Here is a 21,249-nt window from a genome sequence, read left to right as displayed (position 1 = left end):
GTAGTGGCTGCTAGTACTGGTTGACTCTGTTTGTTGTTAGTATTGCTGTAAAGCCGATCCGGGCCGGCTCTTACTGGGAGTAGCCAAAGTTCTGGGTGGGTGGCTTCTCCCCACGCTCCAGGCCGGGTCTTTATTGGCCTATATAAAACCCAGCCAGCAGTCTCAGCTGTGTGTGGTTGATCCTCCATCTGACCGGGAAGATGTGAAGACTCTGTTTTGGGATCAGTGAATTGGTGCTGTGCTAAAGGCTTGAAAACCGCAAGCTGGAAAACAGGCACCTAAAGCCTGCTGTGGACGGCTGGGGGAAAGACTGCTAACCAGGTGAAGATTTTGTTCTATGGACATTGCATGGTGTGAACAAACACCAAGACTGTGAACGGTCATTTTGTGTTTCCTTATGTGTAAATAAACACCGAACTGTTTAAGTTAAAGACTTTGTGATTGCCTCTATACTGCGTCCGCTAGCCTGTCTACCACAAATCCCCACAGTATGTATATATGTGTCTATATATATCTCTAGGTATGCATGTGTGTGTATGTGTCCATATTTATCTATGCATGCATGTGTGTTTATATGTGCCTATATATATGTATATATTTCCCCAGTCGTCTCCATGACAGCACAACCTGAGATTGACTTCCTCTGATAGGACAGGAAAAAACACAGAGAGGTTAAGAACCCCACCCCTTCCCCTCATCACCAGTGTTCTTTCCTGTCCTGTCAAGGAAGGAATACCAGAGAGGTGTGCTGGGAGCTCGTCTGGGTTCCTTAGCTTAACACTCCATGTTTCTTATCTTTTTTTGTTTTTCTTCTCCTACCGGATTGTTGTCAGGCCTGAGGTCGGTTCCGGAGGTCCGGCTCTTCCCTCCTCTGTATGCAGCCTGTGCCCGGGCCCCTCTGTGTTTGGTGGCCCCGGCGAAGCTTCCTCCTGCGGCGGTCCAGTGGGGCTTGATGCGGAGTGGATAGGCGGCCGGAGGGAGGCTAGGACTAGGCTTTTTCTCTCCGGCCGCCGGGTGATGACGTCAGACGCTGAGGGGGCGTGGCTTAGCGTGTTGACGTCACGCGGCGCATGGCCGGGAGCCTGGCGGTAGATTTAAAAATTGCCATGGCGGCCTTCAGAGTGCGCCCAGCGTCTCCTCACCTGCCTGCAGTGTTTTGGCAAACCTGCTGTCGACGGGACCGACGATGAATGCCCCTACCACCGCCGGCTCTGGATTGGAGCCCCCCACTACCTTGGGTTCTGTGAGTAGCCTGGTTCAGGCGCCCTTGTATGTTTGTTTGCCCTGTAGTGGTTGACCCTTCTCTCCCTTGTATTGCAGGGAGAAAAGGAGTCCTCCTCTTCCACTAAAGTTAAACCCAGGAAGTGTGGCCTCTGTGCTAAGCGCTTACCTTCCTCTGGGTCTAAACTTCTATGTAAAGAGTGTACCTCCTCAGTAGTCAAGTCGGAGTCTTCCAGTTTGCTTGAGGAAATAAAATCCATAGTTAGAGTGGAAGTTCAGTCTGCCTTGTCTGCCCGGGAGCCCCCCCACATAGACCGTGTTCTTCTAAGGATATTATGAATGTTGGTAGTGATTCCGACTCTCTTAATCCGGAATTCTCAGACTCTGAGATGTTGGAAAAATTTCAAGAGTCTGATGAAGATAATGAATACAAAAAGTTTCTCTTCAATTCTGAAGATATTGATGATCTAATTAAAGCCATAAGAGCCACGATCAGGACGGAAATTCCTAGGAAACCTAGGTCCGTTCTAAGAAGAAATTTTTGGGGGGCTGGTGGAGAGGCAGAGATCTGTTTTTCCTGTTCCTGATAATATACAGAAACTCAAAAAAGGCAGAATGGGATAAACCTGAAAAAGGTTCATTCATTCCTCGTGGCATAAAGAGACGGTACCCCTTTCAAGAGGCGGATTGCACGGATTGGGAGTCCATTCCCAAAGTCGATGCTCCAGTGGCCAAAGTTGCTAAACGTACGGTCCTGCCCTTTGAGGATGCAGCCCAATTAAAAGATTTCATGGACAGAAAGGCAGAGAGCTTACTCAAAAAGACCTGGGAAGCCACTGCAGCCCTATTAAAACCAGGGGTTGCTGCAACCGGTGTAGCCCGCACCTTAGCCATATGGTTAGAACAGTTGGAGCTACACCTAATTAACAAGACCCCTAGGGAGCAAATCCTAGATAGTCTCCCCTTAATCAGGAAGGCCACAAATTTCCTAGCGGATGCTTCCGCTGGGTCGGTCAGACTGTCGGCTCGCACTGCAGTACTCTCCAATACCATCAGGAGAGTCCTGTGGTTAAAAGCTTGGTCAGGAGACATGGCCTCTAAAAATAAGCTGATATCTTTACCATTCCATGGACAATATGTGTTTGGCCCTGATTTGGACAAAATCTTAGAGCAGGCTACTGACCGTAAATGAGGCTTTCCCGAAGATAAATCTGGGAATAGAAAACAGTTTTTTCGCAAACAGCAGCAGGATTCCAGACCTGACCGTGGAAGGTCGGGAGGACGGAATTATACCAGGGGGAATAAGGGGAAAAGCTTTCTCTTTAATCCCAACAAGGGTGGTCCCTCCGCGTCCAAACAATGACGTCATCCGAGTCGGGGGAAGGCTCAGTTCCTTTTTAAGTTTCTGGGAACAGACCATCACAGACCCGTTTATTATCAGCATCATAAAAAATGGGTATTCTTTAGAGTTGGATTCCCTTCCCCCGCAAAAGTTTGTAATAACCCAACTCCAGGGATCTCTAAGGTCCTCCCTGTCCGAGAGTATAAAAGAACTCCTGTCCCTAGGGGCAATAGAAGACGGAATGGGGGAATGGTCACTACCCGCCTCTATTCATGGTCCGGAAACCAAATGGGAAATTCTGAACCATCATAAATCTAAAACCACTAAACAAACACATTTCATATCACAAATTCAAAATGGAAACTGTCAGGACGGCAGTAAAACTTATCAAGAAAGAAGCTCAAATGATTACAATAGATCTCAAAGATGCTTATTTCCACATTCCAATACATCACCTTTCCAGAAGGTACCTGAGGTTTGCAGTGAAGATGAAGGGAAAGATCCGCCACTATCAGTTCACCTGTCTACCTTTCGGAATTGCCTCAGCTCCTCATATCTTCACCAAGGTTATGGCAGAAGTCGTGGCTTCTCTAAACCGCAGGGGGATTTTAGTGGTTCCTTATCTCGACGACTTGCTGGTAGTGGCAGAAACGTCAGAGCTCCTCCTAATACATCTACAGGTGGTCCTCTCTCACCTTCAGAACCTGGGGTGGATCATCAACAGGGAAAAGTCCAATTTGACTCCAAGTCACAGAAGAGTGTTCTTGGGCATTCTACTGATTCGACGCTCCAAAGATCCTTTCTTCCTTCTGCAAAGATCCAGGATCTAAAACTAAGAATCCAACAATTCCTAAAGATGCGTTCTTGTTCTATCCGGCAGGCCATGAGGGTTCTAGGTCTTCTATCCTCCTGCATCCCAGCCATTGCCTGGGCCCAATTACACATGAGGCCTCTGCAGAGCCTTTTCCTAAAAAGGTGGAACAGATCCCAGTCGACCCTAGAAGAGAGGATGCCAGTAAACAGAGACATCCTGTCTGAGAGCCTCCTTGATATGGTGGCTCTCAGACAGGAACCTGAAGATAGGGGTTCCCTGGAGCCAAGAAAATGTACTATCCCTAACGACGGATGCCAGTTCCTGGGGTTGGGGTGCCCTTGCTGCCACCGGTTCCTTTCAGGGTGCCTGGTCAGAAACTCAGAAAAGAATGTCATCCAACTACAGGGAGCTCTATGCCATATGGGAAGGCCTCAAAGAAATCCAGATTCAGGCCAAAAACCGTCATGTTCTAATACATTCAGACAACTCCACAGCGGTAGCGTTCATACAACATCAAGGAGGGACGAGGCACGGGCATCTTCAGAACCTCGCAAGACGATGAGAACCTCGCATCTGAAAGGCTCACTCAATACTCAAGCAGATTTCCTAAGCCGGCAGAGGCTGGATCCAGGCGAATGGTCTCTGTCACAAACAGCCTTCCAGAAAATACAAGATCAGTGGGGCATTCCATCTCTAGACCTATTTGCCTCAAAAAGAAATCACAAAGTACCACATTACTTCTCTCTAAACCCAAGGGATCCGTGTGTGGCAGTGGATGCCTTCACCAGGACTGGACGTCGGGGCTGGTGTATGCCTTTCCCCCAATTCCGATGATCCCAAAAGTCCTCCAAAAATTCCAAGCAGACAGATGTGTCCTGATCCTAGTTGTTCCCTTCTGGCCCAGAAGAGGCTGTTTCGGTCTCCTGAGATCCCTCAGTCAGGAGGACCCAATCCAATTTCCCCCGGAGAAAAATCTTCTGATGCAGGGTCCAATCCCTCACCCGAATCTCAGACTCCTCAGTCTATCAGCTTGGTTACTGAGAAATCCATCCTATTAGGCCGAGGCCGATCTCAAAGGGTAGTGGATACTCTCCTACTTAGTAGGAAAACAAATACCTGTAGGTCCTACCTTAAAGTCTGGAAGAAGTTCGCTGCCTGGGCGAATTCAAGGTTTAACCAATCCTTACCAGACATCCCTCTCATTTTGGAGTTCCTCCAGGATGGGTTGGATATGGGCCTCTCCCCTAATACTCTTAAAGTACAGGTTTCTGCCATAGGAGTCCTTTACAACACCAGTCTTAATGAGAATGCCTGGGTGTCTAGATTTTTAAAGGCAGCTGATAGGTTGAGACCCACAGTTAAAAACCTGGTCACTCCCTGGAACCTGAATACCGTACTATCAGGCCTATCAGATACTCCCTTTGGATTCCCTATCCATTAAATGGCTCACCCTCAAGACCATTTTTCTAGTGGCCATTTCTTCTGCAAGAAGAGTATGTGAGCTTCAGGCCCTGTCGATTCAAGAACCCTTTCTTTCCATTTTTGGGGACAAACTCATCTTTAAATTAGACCCTGGGTTCTTCCCCAAGGTGGTGTCGACCTTCCACAGGTCCCAGGATATTGTTATTGCCGCCTTTTTTCCCAATCCTAGGAATGATCAGGAAGCAAGGTATCATAACCTAGACGTTAGAAGATGTGTTCTTCATTACATGGAGGTCACAAAAAGTTGTCGAATTGATAAGAATTTATTTGTGCAGTTCTGTGGCCCCAATAAGGGAAAAAGGGCAGCAAGGAGCTCTATATCCCGTTGGATCAGGTGTGCCATCTCTGAGGCCTACATAGCTTCCGGCAGGGAGCCTCCTCAGTCTCTCAAAGCCCATTCTGTAAGATCTGTTTCCACCTCTTGGGCTGAGAGGGCCTCTGCATCACTAAAGCAGATTTGCAGAGCAGCCACGTGGAAGAGGGCCCATACCTTTACTAAACATTACAGAGTAGATGTTTTTGTTAATGAGGACATTTCCTTTGGACGCAAGGTCCTGGGTGCTGTTGTCCCCCCCAAATAGAGTTACTTTGTTAGTTCTCAGGTTGTGCTGTCATGGAGACGACTGGGGAAATGAGTATTACACTCACCGGTAATCCGGTTTCCTGGAAGTCTCCATGACAGCACACATATAGCCCACCCTTTTTTTCTTTATTGGTTTCAGATTCCTTTAATAGTTCCTTTCCCCTTTCCTGGTTCTGTTAAAAATACACTGGTAATGAGGGGAAGGGGTGGGGTTCTTAACCTCTCTGTATTTTTTCCTGTCCTATCAGAGGAAGTCAATCTCAGGTTGTGCTGTCATGGAGACTTCCAGGAAACCGGATTACCGGTGAGTGTAATACTCATGTATATATGTGCCTATATATATATCTATGTCTGCATGTACAGTGCTGCCCATAATTATTCATACCCCAGGCAAATTTTGACTTAAAGTTACTTTTATTCAACCAGCAAGTAATTTTTTGACGGGAAAAGATAATAAGACGATGTTCAAGAGGCATTATTGTGGGAAAGAAAACATTTCTCAGCTTTTATTTACATTTGAGCAAAAAGTGTCCAGTCCAAAATTATTCATACCCTTCTCAATAATCAATAGAAAAGCCTTTATTGGCTATTACAGCAATCAAACGCTTCCTATAATTGCAGACCAACTTTTTGCATGTCTCCACAGGTATTTTTGCCCATTCATCTTTAGCAATGAGCTCCAAATCTTTCAGGTTGGAGGGTCTTCTTGCCATCACCCTGATCTTTAGCTCCCTCCACAGATTATCAATTGAATTCAAGTCTGGACTCTGGCTGGGCCACTCCAAAACGTTAATGTTGTTGTCTGCTAACCAATTCTTCACCACTTATGCAACCACATAATTTTTTTGTTTTCTTCCCTCCTAAAAGATTTCAGTTTGTTTTTCAATTGAGTTGTACAGTTTATAGGTCAAAAAAGTTGGAAAAAGTTCTGAAATGATTTATCTTTGTCTCATTTTTTTACATCACAGAAACCTGACATTTTAACAGGGGTGTGTAGACTTTTTATATCCACTGTATCTATGTATGCATTTATGTCTATATTATATATATATATATATATATATATATATATATATATATATATATATATATTTGTGTGTGTATATATGTAAAATGTGTGTCTTTACGTGTATAGGTACCTATTGCCTATGCATGTATTTGTCTCACTCTCTCTCTCTGTCTATATATATATATATATATATATATATATCTGTATAAAAATTTTAGGAAATATGTTGGTGATCATATTTATTGTATTTTCACCCTATAAGACGCAAAGTGGTGGATAAATTGTAGTGTGTCTTATAGAGCGACTGCTAATGACCACTTCCATTATGAAAGCAGTCATCAGTATGCAGGAGGTGCGGGAAGCAATGAGTCTAGTGCTCCACAAGCTGTACTCTCCTCTCCTTGGTCTTCTTCCGGGCGATGTCTATTCACAGTGCAGCACGGACCAGAAAAAGATCAGAGCCTGGCTGGAGTGTGGTGAGGCCTAGCTGTGTGTGTGTGTCCCTGTGTGTGTGTAACTGTCTCTGTGTGTGCGTGTGTCTGTGTCTGTCCCTCTGTGTGTGTATGTCTGTCCCTCTGTGTGTGTGTTTCTGTCCCTCTGTGTGTGTGTGTGTGTGTCTGTCCCTCTATGTGTGTGTCTGTCCCTGTGTATGTGTGTGTGTCTGTCCCTGTGTGTGTGTCTGTCCCTGTGTGTGTGTCCCCGTGTGTGTCTGTCCCTGTATGTGTGTCTATCCCTGTGTGTATTTGACCATCCCTGTGTGTGTTCCTGTCCCTGTATGTGTGTCTGTCCCTGTGTGTGTCACCATCACTATGCCCACAGTGTTCCTATGTCTTGAGTAGCTGCATCAGGACATTCTGTGCGGGGGAAAATGAATAAGAAAGAGGAGGCAGTACCACCAACAGGGAGGCACAATAAGGATGTAGGTAACACTACCACATGATCTAGACTAGTGTTATCTGTGGTTTTACATAGGACTGCAGGTAACACTACCACATTATCAGCACTAGTGTTATCTGTGGTTTTACATAGGACTGCAGATAACACTACAACATTTTTGGTAATCAGAGAGCCATCACTGTGTTATCTGTGCTGTTACATAGGACTGCACGGGACATCTACTATATTATCTGTACTCAGAGATTTATCACTGTGTTACCTGTGGTGTTACATACAGTAGGACTGCAAATTATATCAACAACATTATCTGTACTTGTACTGCCCCAGATCTGTTCGGTGGCTGTCCTGCCCTCCTGGGAGGGCTGTGGCATGTTTTGCTCTTACCTGTCTCTGCATTTTTTGGATGCAGAGACAGTTGAGTGCAATGGTGCTGTCATGTGTGTTCTATTCACCAGGGGAACAGGACAAGTTTTATTTTTTATTTTATTAACAATTCAGGGGCCGGCACTACTGTAAGGGGCCACTAAAAGAGGTGTTCTACTTTAAGCGGGAATCCAGTTTTGTTGGCCCCAAAGTGGACTGGGTGGAATTGGGACATGTATAGATGAACATTAAGCAGGGTTAGAGGCATGGCTGCTGCTGATCATGACCTTCCTTGGGCTTTTTAACAATTGAAAACTATGACTATCTACTACATTATCTGTATTCAGAGAGTTATCACTGTGTTATTTGTAGTGTTACATAGGACTGCAGATAAAACTTTTATGGAATATCTACAGGAGTCCCATAGATTCAGATACCACAGGTCCCATTCTCCCATAGAAGTAAATGGATGGAACCACACATGTTCAGCCACCTCTCTATACACTGCCATAAGAGTCAGCATCTCTCGCACTTTTATTGTAAATCCACAGAAACATTAGATGAGAATTCCCCTTTAAATTATGGTGACACAGTATGGCAGGTTACCCTGTGGATGCTACATAGGAATGCACTGTTAGTAAGAGATTGTCCACCTTTCATGATGTATCGCCCAGCTACCTAGCTGCTCCGCTCAGCAACAGCAGAGGCTTAGAGGGAACACTAGAGAGTGGTCCAAAAACAGCTTTGAAAAATATCCTGACCACACACATTCTGAGCTAACTCCAGTAGTCCATGCCAGGAAGTGCTGTTTGTTTCCTTCAGAAGACAGGAAAACTGGTTACCAGTTGAAGGCAGAAAGGTGGTCAGTCCCATGGGGAATGTCATCCGAAGGCAATGTAAATGGGCTTAGTAAAAGTCAGTGTGCTGAGGAGGGTAGGCTGTTTATTAATACCAAACCTGCATCTTTTTAGGGACACATTAAGACTGGCATTTTAGACACCGGCCTTAATACAGGCCCATAGCTGGCGGTAGTTCTGCCGAAGTTATGAAGTGGCGCAGGTCTCTCCATAACGTTGGTGCATCCAGCACTAGTTCTTAATGTAAGACAGCCTCCTTGGCGTAGAAAATGGTAAATCAGATCGGCCTGCTGGCCATTTGAAGTAAATATAATTCATTGTTTTAATTGTAAATTAATTATTTTTACAGGGAATGGGGAAAAAAAGTAATGTTTTTGCGTTGTTTTTTTCCCCACACCATATGAAATGCGGTTTCAATAATGTTTCTTTTTTTCTATGGGTAGTTATGATTGTGGTGGTACCACAAAAATTAATTGTACTATTTGTAAAAGATAATATTTTTCTTTTCCATTAAAAACTATTTATTTCAGGGAGACCTTTTTATTCTATTTAACTTCATTAATCTTAATTTTACTTTTTTGTTCCACTAGGGAACTAGAAGCTGCAATCATTTGATGACTTCAATGATCCCTTCCCTCTGTCAAACTCCTTAGGTGTAGTAGTGATTAAAGGTTTAAATACCAGAGATATTGGATCTTGACCACTGCAGTGGGATGTTGGGATATTGCAGCCAGTACTCGCTGCTGATAACATGTGCACAACTCTCCACTACTGGACATACATCTTTTGCAGATAGAACATTACAGTTAGGACGTAATAATATATCCATATCCATGAGAGGGTTAAAGACGCATAAAAGCTGTTTCATTGGGATGGATGTTAGCGTCTATGGCGTTGGTCTGATACTCGTCATAAACACATCTTAAGGGTATATTCATATGGCAGATTTTCCACAAAGATTTTGCTTCATATTCTGCAAATGAAACCACAGCAAATCCGAGTCCCATTGTTCATTAAAGGGAGTCTGTCACCAAAATTTAATAAACTGCTTACGTGGCGCTCTAGCACAACTACACAAGGTACCTTTGTTGTATTCTTCTGACTTTCACCAGATGAAAAAACATAGTTTTATCTATATGCAAATGAGGGCTTGCAAGTGCCCAGGGGCGGGGTTCTTGTTGTAGGTGCCCAGGCTGCTCTGCCTTCTTTTCATATTACCCCTCCCCAGCCTCTTGCTGGTCCCGCCCTATAAGGCTCTCATCATCCCAAGTTTCGGCAGAGATCCGGCGCGTGCGCAGTTCAGCGCAGGCCCGGGCATACGTACTACGATGTCCATTGTGGGGAGCGGCATCGCTTCATGTTGTGCGCATGCGCCGGCGGACGGCACAAAACCATTGGCAAGGGGGCGGACCGGAAGCAAGCAGGGAGACTGGAGGCAAGCAGAGCAAGAGAAAGGTAAGTATATCCACATTGCAGTGCGCATGCCTGGGCCGGCGGTGAACTACGCAAGCGCCGGATCTCGGCCGGTACTTGGGATGATAAAACCGCCTTACAGGGTGGGACCAGCAAGAGGCTTGGAGGGGTAATATGAAAAGAGCAGCCTGGGCACCTACAACAAGAACCCCGCCCCTGGGCACTTGCGACCCCTCATTTGCATATAGATAAAACTATGTTTTTTCAGCTGGTGAAAGTCAGAAGAATACAACAAAGGTACCATTGGAATCTTGTGTAGTTGTGCTAGAGCGCCACGTAAGCAGTTCATATTGTCAAATTTTGGTGACAGACTCCCTTTAATGGAAATCCAGGATGCCGTTCATACAGTTGTTCCAAACCACATCAAGAACGGACATATAATTAAATGGGGCTAGTTTGAGGTTGGGTCGACGGCATTCAAACTACGAATCCACAGCAGACATGCAAGGGTCATCCTGGGATTTCTGCTGTGGATTCCAAAGCAAATACGCATCATATTTGTCATGTGAACATAACCTTAGAGTCCAGGAAGCCGCTACTTTTGGATTGGACATCTAACCATCATACTAGTGTTGAGCGAGCATGCAGTGTTCGGCCAAATACCTTGTGTGCTCAAGCGCGATGCTCGAGTCAGTGTATTTAAATCCAATTTAGCCTCTATTTCTGAAAAGTTTCTGCTGGGATTTGAACTCACAACCTTCTACATTAGAGGCAAGGACTTTAACCACTCAGCTATAAAGCTGAATGATAAACTGTGTTAGAAACCCCTCATAGTAGTTTGCCATGTAGTAAGTATTCCTATACAGCAGAAGTATCATTTCATATTTCACTGCAGGTTAACATGTAGCTGTATATGGTAGTGGTTAAGATTCTTGGCTCTAATGTAAAGGGTTGTGAGTTCAAATCCCAGCAGAAACCTTTCAGAAATAGAGGCTAAATGAGATTTAAATATACTGGGTGTCCCCAAGCACTGACTCCATATACGGACATAGCTATATATGGAGTGAGAGCAGGAACTCCTAAGCCGCAGACTCACACTGGGGGATTCCCTCATTGTACAGCGATCTTCTGCATAGACCTCAGTGGGACCCGGCACCCTCCCCTCTTCAGAGCAGGGGGTTCCTGGTTTAATGCTCGGTTTCTCCCATTGACTTCCATTGTGCTCAGAGCACCCGAGCATCGCAAAGTGTTCACTTTGGTGCTCGATCAACACTACACCATACCCATCTTTCTGTCAACATCCTTCCTTGGGGGAAAGTCACAACACCCCTTTGCACATAGGATGGTTGGCTGGTCCAACCCAAATTTACAAGTTCATTCATCTATTGTGTATGGTCACCAAAAGAATGGTTTATCCAGATAGGACAAACTCAAATTTGAGTGTAATGAAGACAACAGATATCTGGCACTTGCTTTGTAACCTATTTTGTACTATATCAGTCCCTACAAAGCTGTCTGAATTGTTGTGAAAGACAAAGAACTAGGAGGGGGCAGGGAGTCATGATACATAATAAGAGAGATTTATAGGGCATTCAATTTTTGTGGAAAGCTGAGTAACAACTAATAGAGGCATTGTAATGGAGGACAACATCTGTTAGATCAAGAGGCAAAATCGTATGACTAGTAGGAAGAGACTTCAGATACAACAAGAAGAGACCCAACTTAACATCAAATGTGGACACCAACAGCAACCCAGCATTGTTTAGGATTCACAAGCAAATGGCACAGAGTAATTTACCTGTCATTGTCAGCAGATTTTTAAGTCTCATTAGGTGATTATGATAACGGATGACATGGACCCAAGACAACATATCTGTGGGAAGACTATCTCCACCTCTTTTTTTTCCATCAATAGGACTTTCATCAGCAAGTTCTTGTTTGTCAGCACAGTTGTGCAGATCATCTGTGGAGCAACAATCTGTGAATTACAACAATCAGGAGAGCAAGTACTGAAGTTGAAGCACTCTGACTCCCCAGGTATTAATGGCTGTCACTTTTTCAGTGATTATTGTTATCTTCGGATGGCTATTAGTTTAGCATTTTCGTTTTCACTGGACATCTCCTAGCATACACCCTACCAGCAGCACTTCAAATTCTATATAATACAGCAGAACTGAGGCAACTCATAAATTACATGGTGGTTCTAAATGTTCTTTACTTTCTGCTTTTGTATTTATGTATAAAACCCAGCATGCAGGGGCGTAGCTATAGGCCCTAGGGGGTGCAGAGGTAGCAGTCGCTACCGGGCCCAGGAGCCTGAGGAGGCCCAAAGACCCTTGTGCCACAGACACCAGTATTATAGAAAGTGCATGCTGGTCAAGTTACACCTCTGGCTGGAGGGAAGGGGTTAGGTCAAGAATTTGGCATGGTGGGGCGAGGGGGAATGCCTCAGACAGCATTAAGGCTATGTGCTTCCCTGCCCTGGCCACAGAACACTAAGTGAAGGGGGCCCAAGCTGAACTCTTGCAGCAGGGCCCATCAGCCTTTAGCTACACCCCTGCCAGCATGAGAAACTGTGAATGATAAAATTACGGGGTTACCACGACTACAATTTAACTTCAGTGTTTTCCTATAGAAAAAAATTGCTTGTGATTATGAAAAACATCTAAAAAAAACTCCAGCATGAACAGGAGCTGTAATGTCTATATTAGCTCAACATGACAAGGTTACCAACAAAAGCAGTGGTCTTGATTTTGAGCTAAATTACTACCCTATGAGAGCAATGCTCAACTCGATTTTATCCTAAACTACTAAGCTATGAGAACAGTGCTCTCCTTGATTATGTCCTAAATGACTTCCCTATGAAAAAAGTGCTCTCCTCAGTTTTGTCCAAAACGACTACTCTATGAGAGCAGTGTTCTCCTCGACTATGGATCCTAAACTACTTCCACATAATAGCAGTGCTCGGATCGATTATGAGGAAATCAATGGCATTACAAGAATTTATTGAGGTCAACTCTGGCACACTCTACAATATGTTTTCACCCATAGATAAAAAAAATTAACTGATCCAATTTTTACCTCCACTATCTACTTGGCCATGTTTTAAATAAAGAATGAGCGCCTCTTTACCCTTCTTTAAACTCACCTTGCAAGTATTTCTTGTAGGTAGCTAAAAGATCACTACAGGCAAATGCTGGGATGTTCTGATGTAGCTTGGTCTTTGCAGTCTGCACAACAACATCCTTTTCTCCAATTAACTGTTTATATGCCAACATGGCTGTAGCGACCTAATGGCACATAAAAAGCACGTATAAAACAACATAGCAAAGTTAAAAAGTAAAAGTTAGCAAACGAAATGCAAACTTATTTTACTAGATAAACTAAAAGGAGTAATGAATTTACAGAGGAGGTTCACAGCACGACATCCCGATAGACAGGTAATTTTCTGTTTGTTAATGTTCTTTCTGGAGAGGCTACGATTTCACAATGCTTCTGAACTTTCCTGCCCAGAGCAATTTACTGGCAGTATACAAGAAAGGTAATATCTTTCTCCTGACAGGGACTGTAACTCCTGTCTCTAGTTAGCAATCGTTTTTATAATCCAACATTACTCCTCATCAAGGCTGTATTCGTGGTGATACCTCTGCTGTCTTTTTAATAGTACATGCTGTGTACAATCTTATCATTTTTCCTGTGCTTAATCACAAAGATCATTGGACCCTTATTTTTCACACTAGCAATATAGACATTGCTCCATGGAACAATGCCTAACATATTTTTTGAGGCTAAATAGTATTTCTTATCAATCTCTTGTTGGCAGAATCTGCAGTTTCTTTCAGAAAATAATTAGTTGCTTACTGGATGTTGGCATCAGTTTTAGAGTTTTTTCTTTAACTCAGTGAATGCATCTTATTTACCACCTTAGTAACCAAATGTATTGTTTGTTCTTTTATTTTTGTTCTTTGATATTCCATTCAATACATATAAAACACAAACATATAACATTCATTTGCCCCATGCAAAAAAAAAGGACACAGCCATACAAATTATAGTAAAAGTGGGAATAATGGATTTACGAAGTAGAAAGGAACAGGATTGAAAACATATGGTTAGAAAGAGTGAATGTCCACACCATTTCTTTTCATCTAAATGTTTAAACATGATTACAGATTGACCAACAAACCATTGACCGTTCCTGCTGAACTGCCATACTTGTACATGCTTGGTCGTGGGAATAAGCTACTGCCTGACCCCTCTAGTGTAGGCTTATCTCCCATGAGAACAAAAAATTAAGCATGTTGAAATCCAACTTGCCTAACACTTCTTTCCCCCAAGATCCACCATTGGGGAAGAGTCAGGATACCTCTATTAGATAAACAGCTGGTCCAACCAAAAAGTTAATGTAATATGGTTACTTTGGCTTCCCTTAATGGTGGATGAAGACAGTATTTTATTAGGCCATATTTAGCAAAGCAGACTAACTAAACAATTTGTTCTTGTTGCGCATGGAAACCAAACAGAACTTATCCTTCTATTCTTACAAAAGTTAGACATGTGAACATTTACTTTAAGACATCCTATAGCACCATTTAATACAGTCCCATGGCGGGCTATTAATATTATTCTTGGGAGTCTGGAGATCTGGATCTCCAAGCTAAAAGAAGATGGGTTATGGCATTTAGCAGAGTGTTTGGTGTCACTTTGTTCTAACTATCTCTAGGACATGTCAAGAAGATTGATTGTTCCAATAGGAGAATGTTAAGCTCTTATGTGTTTCTTCATCATCCAAAATATTATAGTTAAAATTAGCAATTACAATTTTAAGCTCAGGCTGATGAATTCTGATTAATTTAGCCTATTTTGGAGAATATTATTTATAACACTGCAGAATAACTATGTTTTTGGAATGTCAAAAGGGGTGGCCCGGGATTTTCCGAAACTTGAGTAAGAGCAGAAAATGGAAGAACATACAAATTAAAAATTACTAACCCGTTAAATTCCCTTGCTGGTCCTGCAGCAATGATGTTTCATACATAATCTGCTTCAGCCACTCGCCTCAGCGGTCTAAGGCTGCTTTTACATCTGTATTCTCCCTTTCCGTCATTCTGCTCCGTAATAGGCGCAGAAGAACAAAAAGAACAAAGTCAGCACACAACTGAGCCGAACTGAGCCTACGGACCCTTTAGATTATAATGGGGTCCATTAGGTTTCCGTTCAGGCAATCTATAGTCAATGGGGTCCGTAGGCTCTGTTATGTGCCGAATCCATCCTTTCCGTTCTTCTGCTCCTATAACGGAGCAGAAGAATGGAAAGGAGAACGCAAATGTGAAAGCAGCCATATGCAGTACCTTCAAGCGTCACAGCTGAAGCCAGTGATTGGCTGCAGTAGTCATGAGAATGATGTACATGGGTAATTTTTTTTTGTTCAGTTTTTTTTTTGCTATACCCCTTCCTACAATTACTCAAGTTTCTAAAAAAAATCTACCTAACAACCTTATTTGGAAATTTATATTCATTAAACATCTTACTTATTTTAATGGAAGGTGAGGCAAGGATGTATTACATACCATGCATGGTGGAAGAAAAGAAGAACCAGATATTTCCATCAGCTATCTATCAGGCTGCACAGTGAAGAAAAAAATCTTCCTGGTGACAAATGTTCCCATTCCTAGCATACCCCAGCACTAAATAACATTTAGATATAGCAAAAAAGAAAACAGGTTTTCCCCTGTAATGTTCACAAATCTGATTATAGGATATTATGCCAACTCATAAAATCTGGTGTGATCATAAAATTTCCAGGAGACCTGTACAAGAACAGATGCTGCTTATACTGCCAGCAGACTAATATCTCAAAGACTTGTTTCCATGAGAAAAAAAAAAGACAAAATCTTTTACAAGCTGTGCAGCAATATGTAAATGACTTTCAAAGATTCCAAGAATTTAAAAATAGATAACATGGAATCCGTGCATGAAAATAGATGTAATATCACCTTATATGAGGGCTTTTATAGCATGTAGGCATATAAAAACTGGATTGTTCTAGGACTGCAAACTAAGCAGATGTCTTCACAACAGACAATCTTTCTTGCCGGCTCCCAGGAGAGTGCCTTGTCTAGCTCAGGTCCGCATGCTTTCTGAAGCAAAGCTTCACTGTCTCCTCACATGCATTTATCTGACTGTCCAAATAACAAACACTTTACTTGGAAATCAATAAGAAGGTCATGGCTTGTCCCTACCTGGATGAAATAAGCTTATGCGGCCTGAAAACAAAGCCAGAAACGTATCATGTAATTTATTAATCTATTTATTACGTGCTGAAAGAGGATTAAACTCTTGGCAGGTGCAGATGTAGTAGTTTTAAACCAGCAACTGGCATTAAATGGGTCAACTTTTACTGCTATATATGCTTGCCGAGTTTTCAGCACCATGGCCAGTAACTTGGAATTTCACAAATAATAGAATATCTAATACCAAGGGGAAAGACACAGGTCAGATTACTGCTCAAAACATAATGGGGTGAATTTATTAAGCCCTGCACTCAAAAATTCTGGCTTCAAGGGCTTTGCAACTCTTTGGGCTTATCTGCACAAAATTTTGTAAAATCTTTCATTTTACACTACTCATTCTAGCTTTGAAAAGTGTAAGGGGAAAGTAAATGTGGTTAATTAAAAGGGTTATCCGAAGTCTAAAAGACCACCCACCAATGCCCAGACCCTTCATATACATTATACTTACTAGCTCCCCAGCACCTGCGTCGCACCAGATCCCTGCGCGGCCTCCGCTGCATCTCCCTTTCGGCAGCCGTGCAGGGATCCGGAGCGACGCGGGGGGCCGGAGAGCTGGTAAGTATAATGTATACGAGGGGCCCAAACATTGGGGGGGATCTTTTAGACTTCAGATAACCCTTTTAATAAGTTTCAGTCTAGCTTTATCGACTTCAACCTTAAAAAGTTGAAAAAATGGCTCAATCTTACTCCAGTAGGGGGGTGGCATATAAAAAGTGGAACAACATATCTAAACAAAAGCACCATTTTTAACAATGTAGCATAATTTTCCAACAAAATGTAACATTTGATAAATTATGTGCAAATTGCACCAACACAGACTGAAGAAAAGTTGACTTAAATTTTCCTCTCAAAATAAATTCATATCAATATATTAGAAACAAGACGAGTAAGACAAGGCTTAGTTAACCCGATGACAAAAATCTATTACAATTTGCAAATGTAAATGTTAACCTCTTCATAAAGTAGACGTTCTACCATGTACCAGTTTCTAGCCTTTCCATATTAATTAGCCTGCCGGTGTGCAAGCGTGACATATGTAAAATGTCTTAATATCTAAGTAAAATGGAATATGTTATATCATGGTAATGGTCAGTGTAGTTCAGGCTATGGCATTTTCTGTGGTTCTTCAAATGGGAAAAATGTGCACTACAGAAGCAGCACAAGAAATGTGTTGATCTCTTTGGTATTGGCAAGGCTTTTGTGAACTTGGTGTGTGGCAAAGCAAAGAAACTATTAACTAATAAAACCTAATCTTCTACTTGAATCAGGAGAGACCAAACTACAGAGGTCTTTGAATTATGAACATTATGAAAATATCACTTTTTTTTGGAAAAGAAAAAAAAGTTGAAAGTAAAAAATGAAGGAAAAAGCAGCAATAAGATGGAAGGACTGTGGGCACTAGCACAGAAATCATAAACAGGCCATTTATAAAACTAAGGATTCATTCAAGCATAAGATCATTGCACTAAAAATGTCAGTTTTTATGGGGGTTTTTGTGAGACTTAAAAAAAAGGCCAGTAAATTAAAAATAAATAAACATTAACTCATCTCGCCAAACCCTGCTGCTGATGTTCCAACCCTGACACAGTCCCTAATGCTCTCCACTTCCCAATTCCAGCTTAACCCAAGAAATGGCTTGGAATGCCCGCTCAGCCAATCAGTGGCTGCAGCGGACTTATTTTATATTTTTAACCATTTTTTTAAATAAATGTTATCTTTGAGAGAAACTCCATTAATAATAAAAGCAAGAAAGGAATGTAAAGAAACAGAAAGGTAAGGATTGAAGTGCACTGAGACTGACGTGGTAGAACAAAATAGATATGCTTGTATATTGTATGGACACATGACCATCACACCAAGTAGTTGAGCTTGCTGTAGATCCCATTCCAAAGGATAGGTCATCATTTTGTGGTTATAACAGCCTCCACTATGTGTCTGTGTGAATTTGCACCCATTCAGCCAAAAGAACATTTGTGGGGTCAAGCACTATGTTAACCACAAAGGTGTGGCTCACAACTGGTGTTTCTATTCATCCCAATGGTGTTTGATGGAGTTGAGGTCAGGGCTCTGGAAAGGGCCACTCTGATTCCTCAACTCGTCAAACTAAGTACTTATGGATCCCGTTCTTACTTTCAATCACTAGATATGAAACACAGCTGGATTTATGATCAAAGATCACCTGTCACTTGGTAAAACTGTCCCTCAAATCGGCAATGCTTCCTTGATTTTTTTCTCTGTGTAAACACTGCCTGTGTTGCTTGTAGTTCATGATAATTCCATGAATAGAAATAATATATTACATTGACTTGCAGCGATGTGTAAGAGTATGGGTAGCAATGGACAGAAGCAAAGTAGTAGTAGCAAAGTGGATGATATTTTTTATTTTATTTCATAAACTGACATGCTGCTAATTTAAAATATAGTGGTATGGATTTTAAATCTGCAGCACGTCAAATTATGCTGTGGATTTCAGCTGATGTCGTGCAAAGTTTTTTGTAATTATAGTCAATGATGTCGCACTGCGACATATGACGACTGCGATGCGGCAGTCGCACAAAAAAATCCAACTTGGATGGATTTTTTTGCGACTGTTGTGTCACAGTCGTAGCATGTTGCCGTGCGACACCATAAACTATCATTACAATAAATGTCACCCAACATTGGTGTGACATGAATGTCATGCAACACATGTTGTCGTATAGCCTTAGCCTTATCCAAAGTGGACTTAATGGGGTTCTCCGGGAATTAAGAAAATGAAAATAATTAAATATTACTTTATTATAAATATATTCTCAAATACCTTTTATTATTTATAATGTCTTGTTTTGTCTGGGGAGTAATCATCGGGGGAAACAAAATGGCCGCTGTCCCATTAGTTCACACAAAACTTGTCCCGATCACACATGAGGACAAGTTACTTTACAACATTGAGGTAAAGAGCTGCCTCATCCTCATCTCTACTTGTCAGGGATTATGATCCTGAATACAGATGATAAGAACTTTAGCTGAATCTCTGGGGAATTTAGTTCAGGAGGAGACCTGAAGTATAGAGAGGATGGACAGGACAGTCTGTGGTAACGGAGACTGCATACAAGTGCTGTTACTCATTATCCACACCTCACCCTCCTCTCATGTCTCCTCATCATCTCCATTCCCATAGAGATTCACCTGTATTCAGGATCATGATTCCTGACGAGCAGAGCAGAGAAGACAATGAGGCAGCACTATGGCTCATTGTGATGAAGTAACTTGTCCTCCTGTGTGATTAGGACAGGTTTTGTGTGTACTGATAGGACGGAGGCCATCTTATTTCTCCTAATGATTGCTCCCTAGACAAAACAAGCCATTAAAACTAATGAAAGGTATTTGTGAATATATTTATTATAAAATAATATTCAAGTATTTTAATTTTTTTTATTCCTGGAGAACCCCTTTTAATAGAAGACCGAGGAGGAAATCACTGTTAAAGAGGACCTTTCATGGGTTTGTAGTAAGTGAGATAAATATCTGTACATCTGGGGTACCCCCCGCTGTGCTGCCACCATGCCTGTTTTTTTTAAAACCGAGCTCCTGCGCCCCGTTATGGCCCCCCGCAAATTTCATGCTCAGGTACAGATACAGGTGAAACTCGAAAAATTAGAATATCGTGCAAAGTTCATTTATTTCAGTAATACAACTTAAAAGGTGAAACTAACATATGAGATAGACTCATTACATGCAAAGCGAGATATTTCAAGCCTTTATTTGTTATAATTTGGATGATCATGGCTTACAGCTTATGAAACCCCAAAGTCACAATTTTGAGGTACCCTTTGCTCAGGGGGTATGGATTAATTAGCTGACTAGAGTGTCACACTTTGAGCCTAGAATATTGAACCTTTTCACAAAATTCTAATTTTAAGCTGCATTAATACAATTTACTTGTAAATTGCATTACTGAAATAAATGGACTTTTGCACGATATTCACATTTTTCGAGTTTCACCTGTATTTATCTCACTTACTACAAACCCATGAAAGGTCCTCTTTAAAGGCAAATCATAAAAAAGTGAGACTGAAATTTGCCAAAATGCATATTGACAAGCTACAGAGCTTCTGGAAGAATATCCTTTAGACAGATGAGACTAAACTGGAACTTTTTGGCAAGTCACATCAGCTCTATGTTCTCAGACACAAAATGAAGCATACACAGAAAAGAACATTGTACCTACTATGAAACATGAAGGAGGTTTGGTTATGTTTTGGGGCTGTTTTGCTGCATCTGGCACAGAGTGTCTTGAATCTGTGCAGGATACAATGAAATCTCAAGACTAACAAGGCATTTTGGAGCGAAATGCGCTACCCAGTGTCAGAAAGCTTGGTCTCGGTTGCAGGTCATGGGTCCTCCAACATGAGGTTATGACCCAAAACACACAGCTAAAAACATCTAAAACTGGCTAAGAGCAAAGTATTGGATTATTCTGAATTGGCCTTCTATGAGCCATGATCTAAATTCTATTGAACATCTGTGGAAGGAGCTGAAACATGCAATCTGAAGACGGCACCCTTCAAAACCTGAGACAGTTGAAGCAGTTTGCTCACAAAGAGTGGTGGGCCAAAATACCGTGGACAGGTACAGAAGTCTCATTGAGCGTTCGAGAAATCACTTGATTGCAATGATTGTCTCAAAAGGTTGTACAACAAAATATTAAGTTAATTGGTTTGCTTTATACATTTTTTTGTTGAACCACAATTCAAAAGCAGTCTGATTTTCATTAGGTGATTTTCAATCCATTTTTATTTATTATTACTTTTGACAGTTTCAGTTTATTTCAGTGACCATTGTGGGTTTTTCTTTCATTAACGGAAGGGTACCAACAATTTTGCCTACGTGTGTATATACAAAATATAATCACCACTATTTGGTATTTAACAAACAGAAAAATGTAAGTGAAATCTGATGTTTTTCTGAATAAGTCTTAGTGGCTTAGCTAGAT

At 41.9% G+C, this 21,249-nt stretch overlaps 1 protein-coding gene across 1 annotated transcript in view; it reads right to left on the bottom strand.

The window, feature by feature from the left end:
• CFAP54 (cilia and flagella associated protein 54) overlaps nt 1-21,249 on the bottom strand; it is a 405,582-nt gene that overhangs the window by 28,517 nt on the left and 355,816 nt on the right. Inside the window, exons 62-63 of the mRNA XM_040408225.1 lie at nt 13,130-13,271; nt 11,780-11,944 (exon numbers count right to left, since the gene is read on the bottom strand). Of these exons, the coding sequence (XP_040264159.1) occupies nt 11,780-11,944; nt 13,130-13,271 (307 nt within the window). The remainder of the gene's footprint in view (nt 1-11,779; nt 11,945-13,129; nt 13,272-21,249) is intronic.

Source organism: Bufo bufo, chromosome 1, assembly GCF_905171765.1.
Source record: "Bufo bufo chromosome 1, aBufBuf1.1, whole genome shotgun sequence".
NCBI classification, from domain to species: Eukaryota; Metazoa; Chordata; class Amphibia; order Anura; family Bufonidae; genus Bufo; species Bufo bufo.
This window is presented reverse-complemented; position numbering and strand designations above follow the sequence as displayed.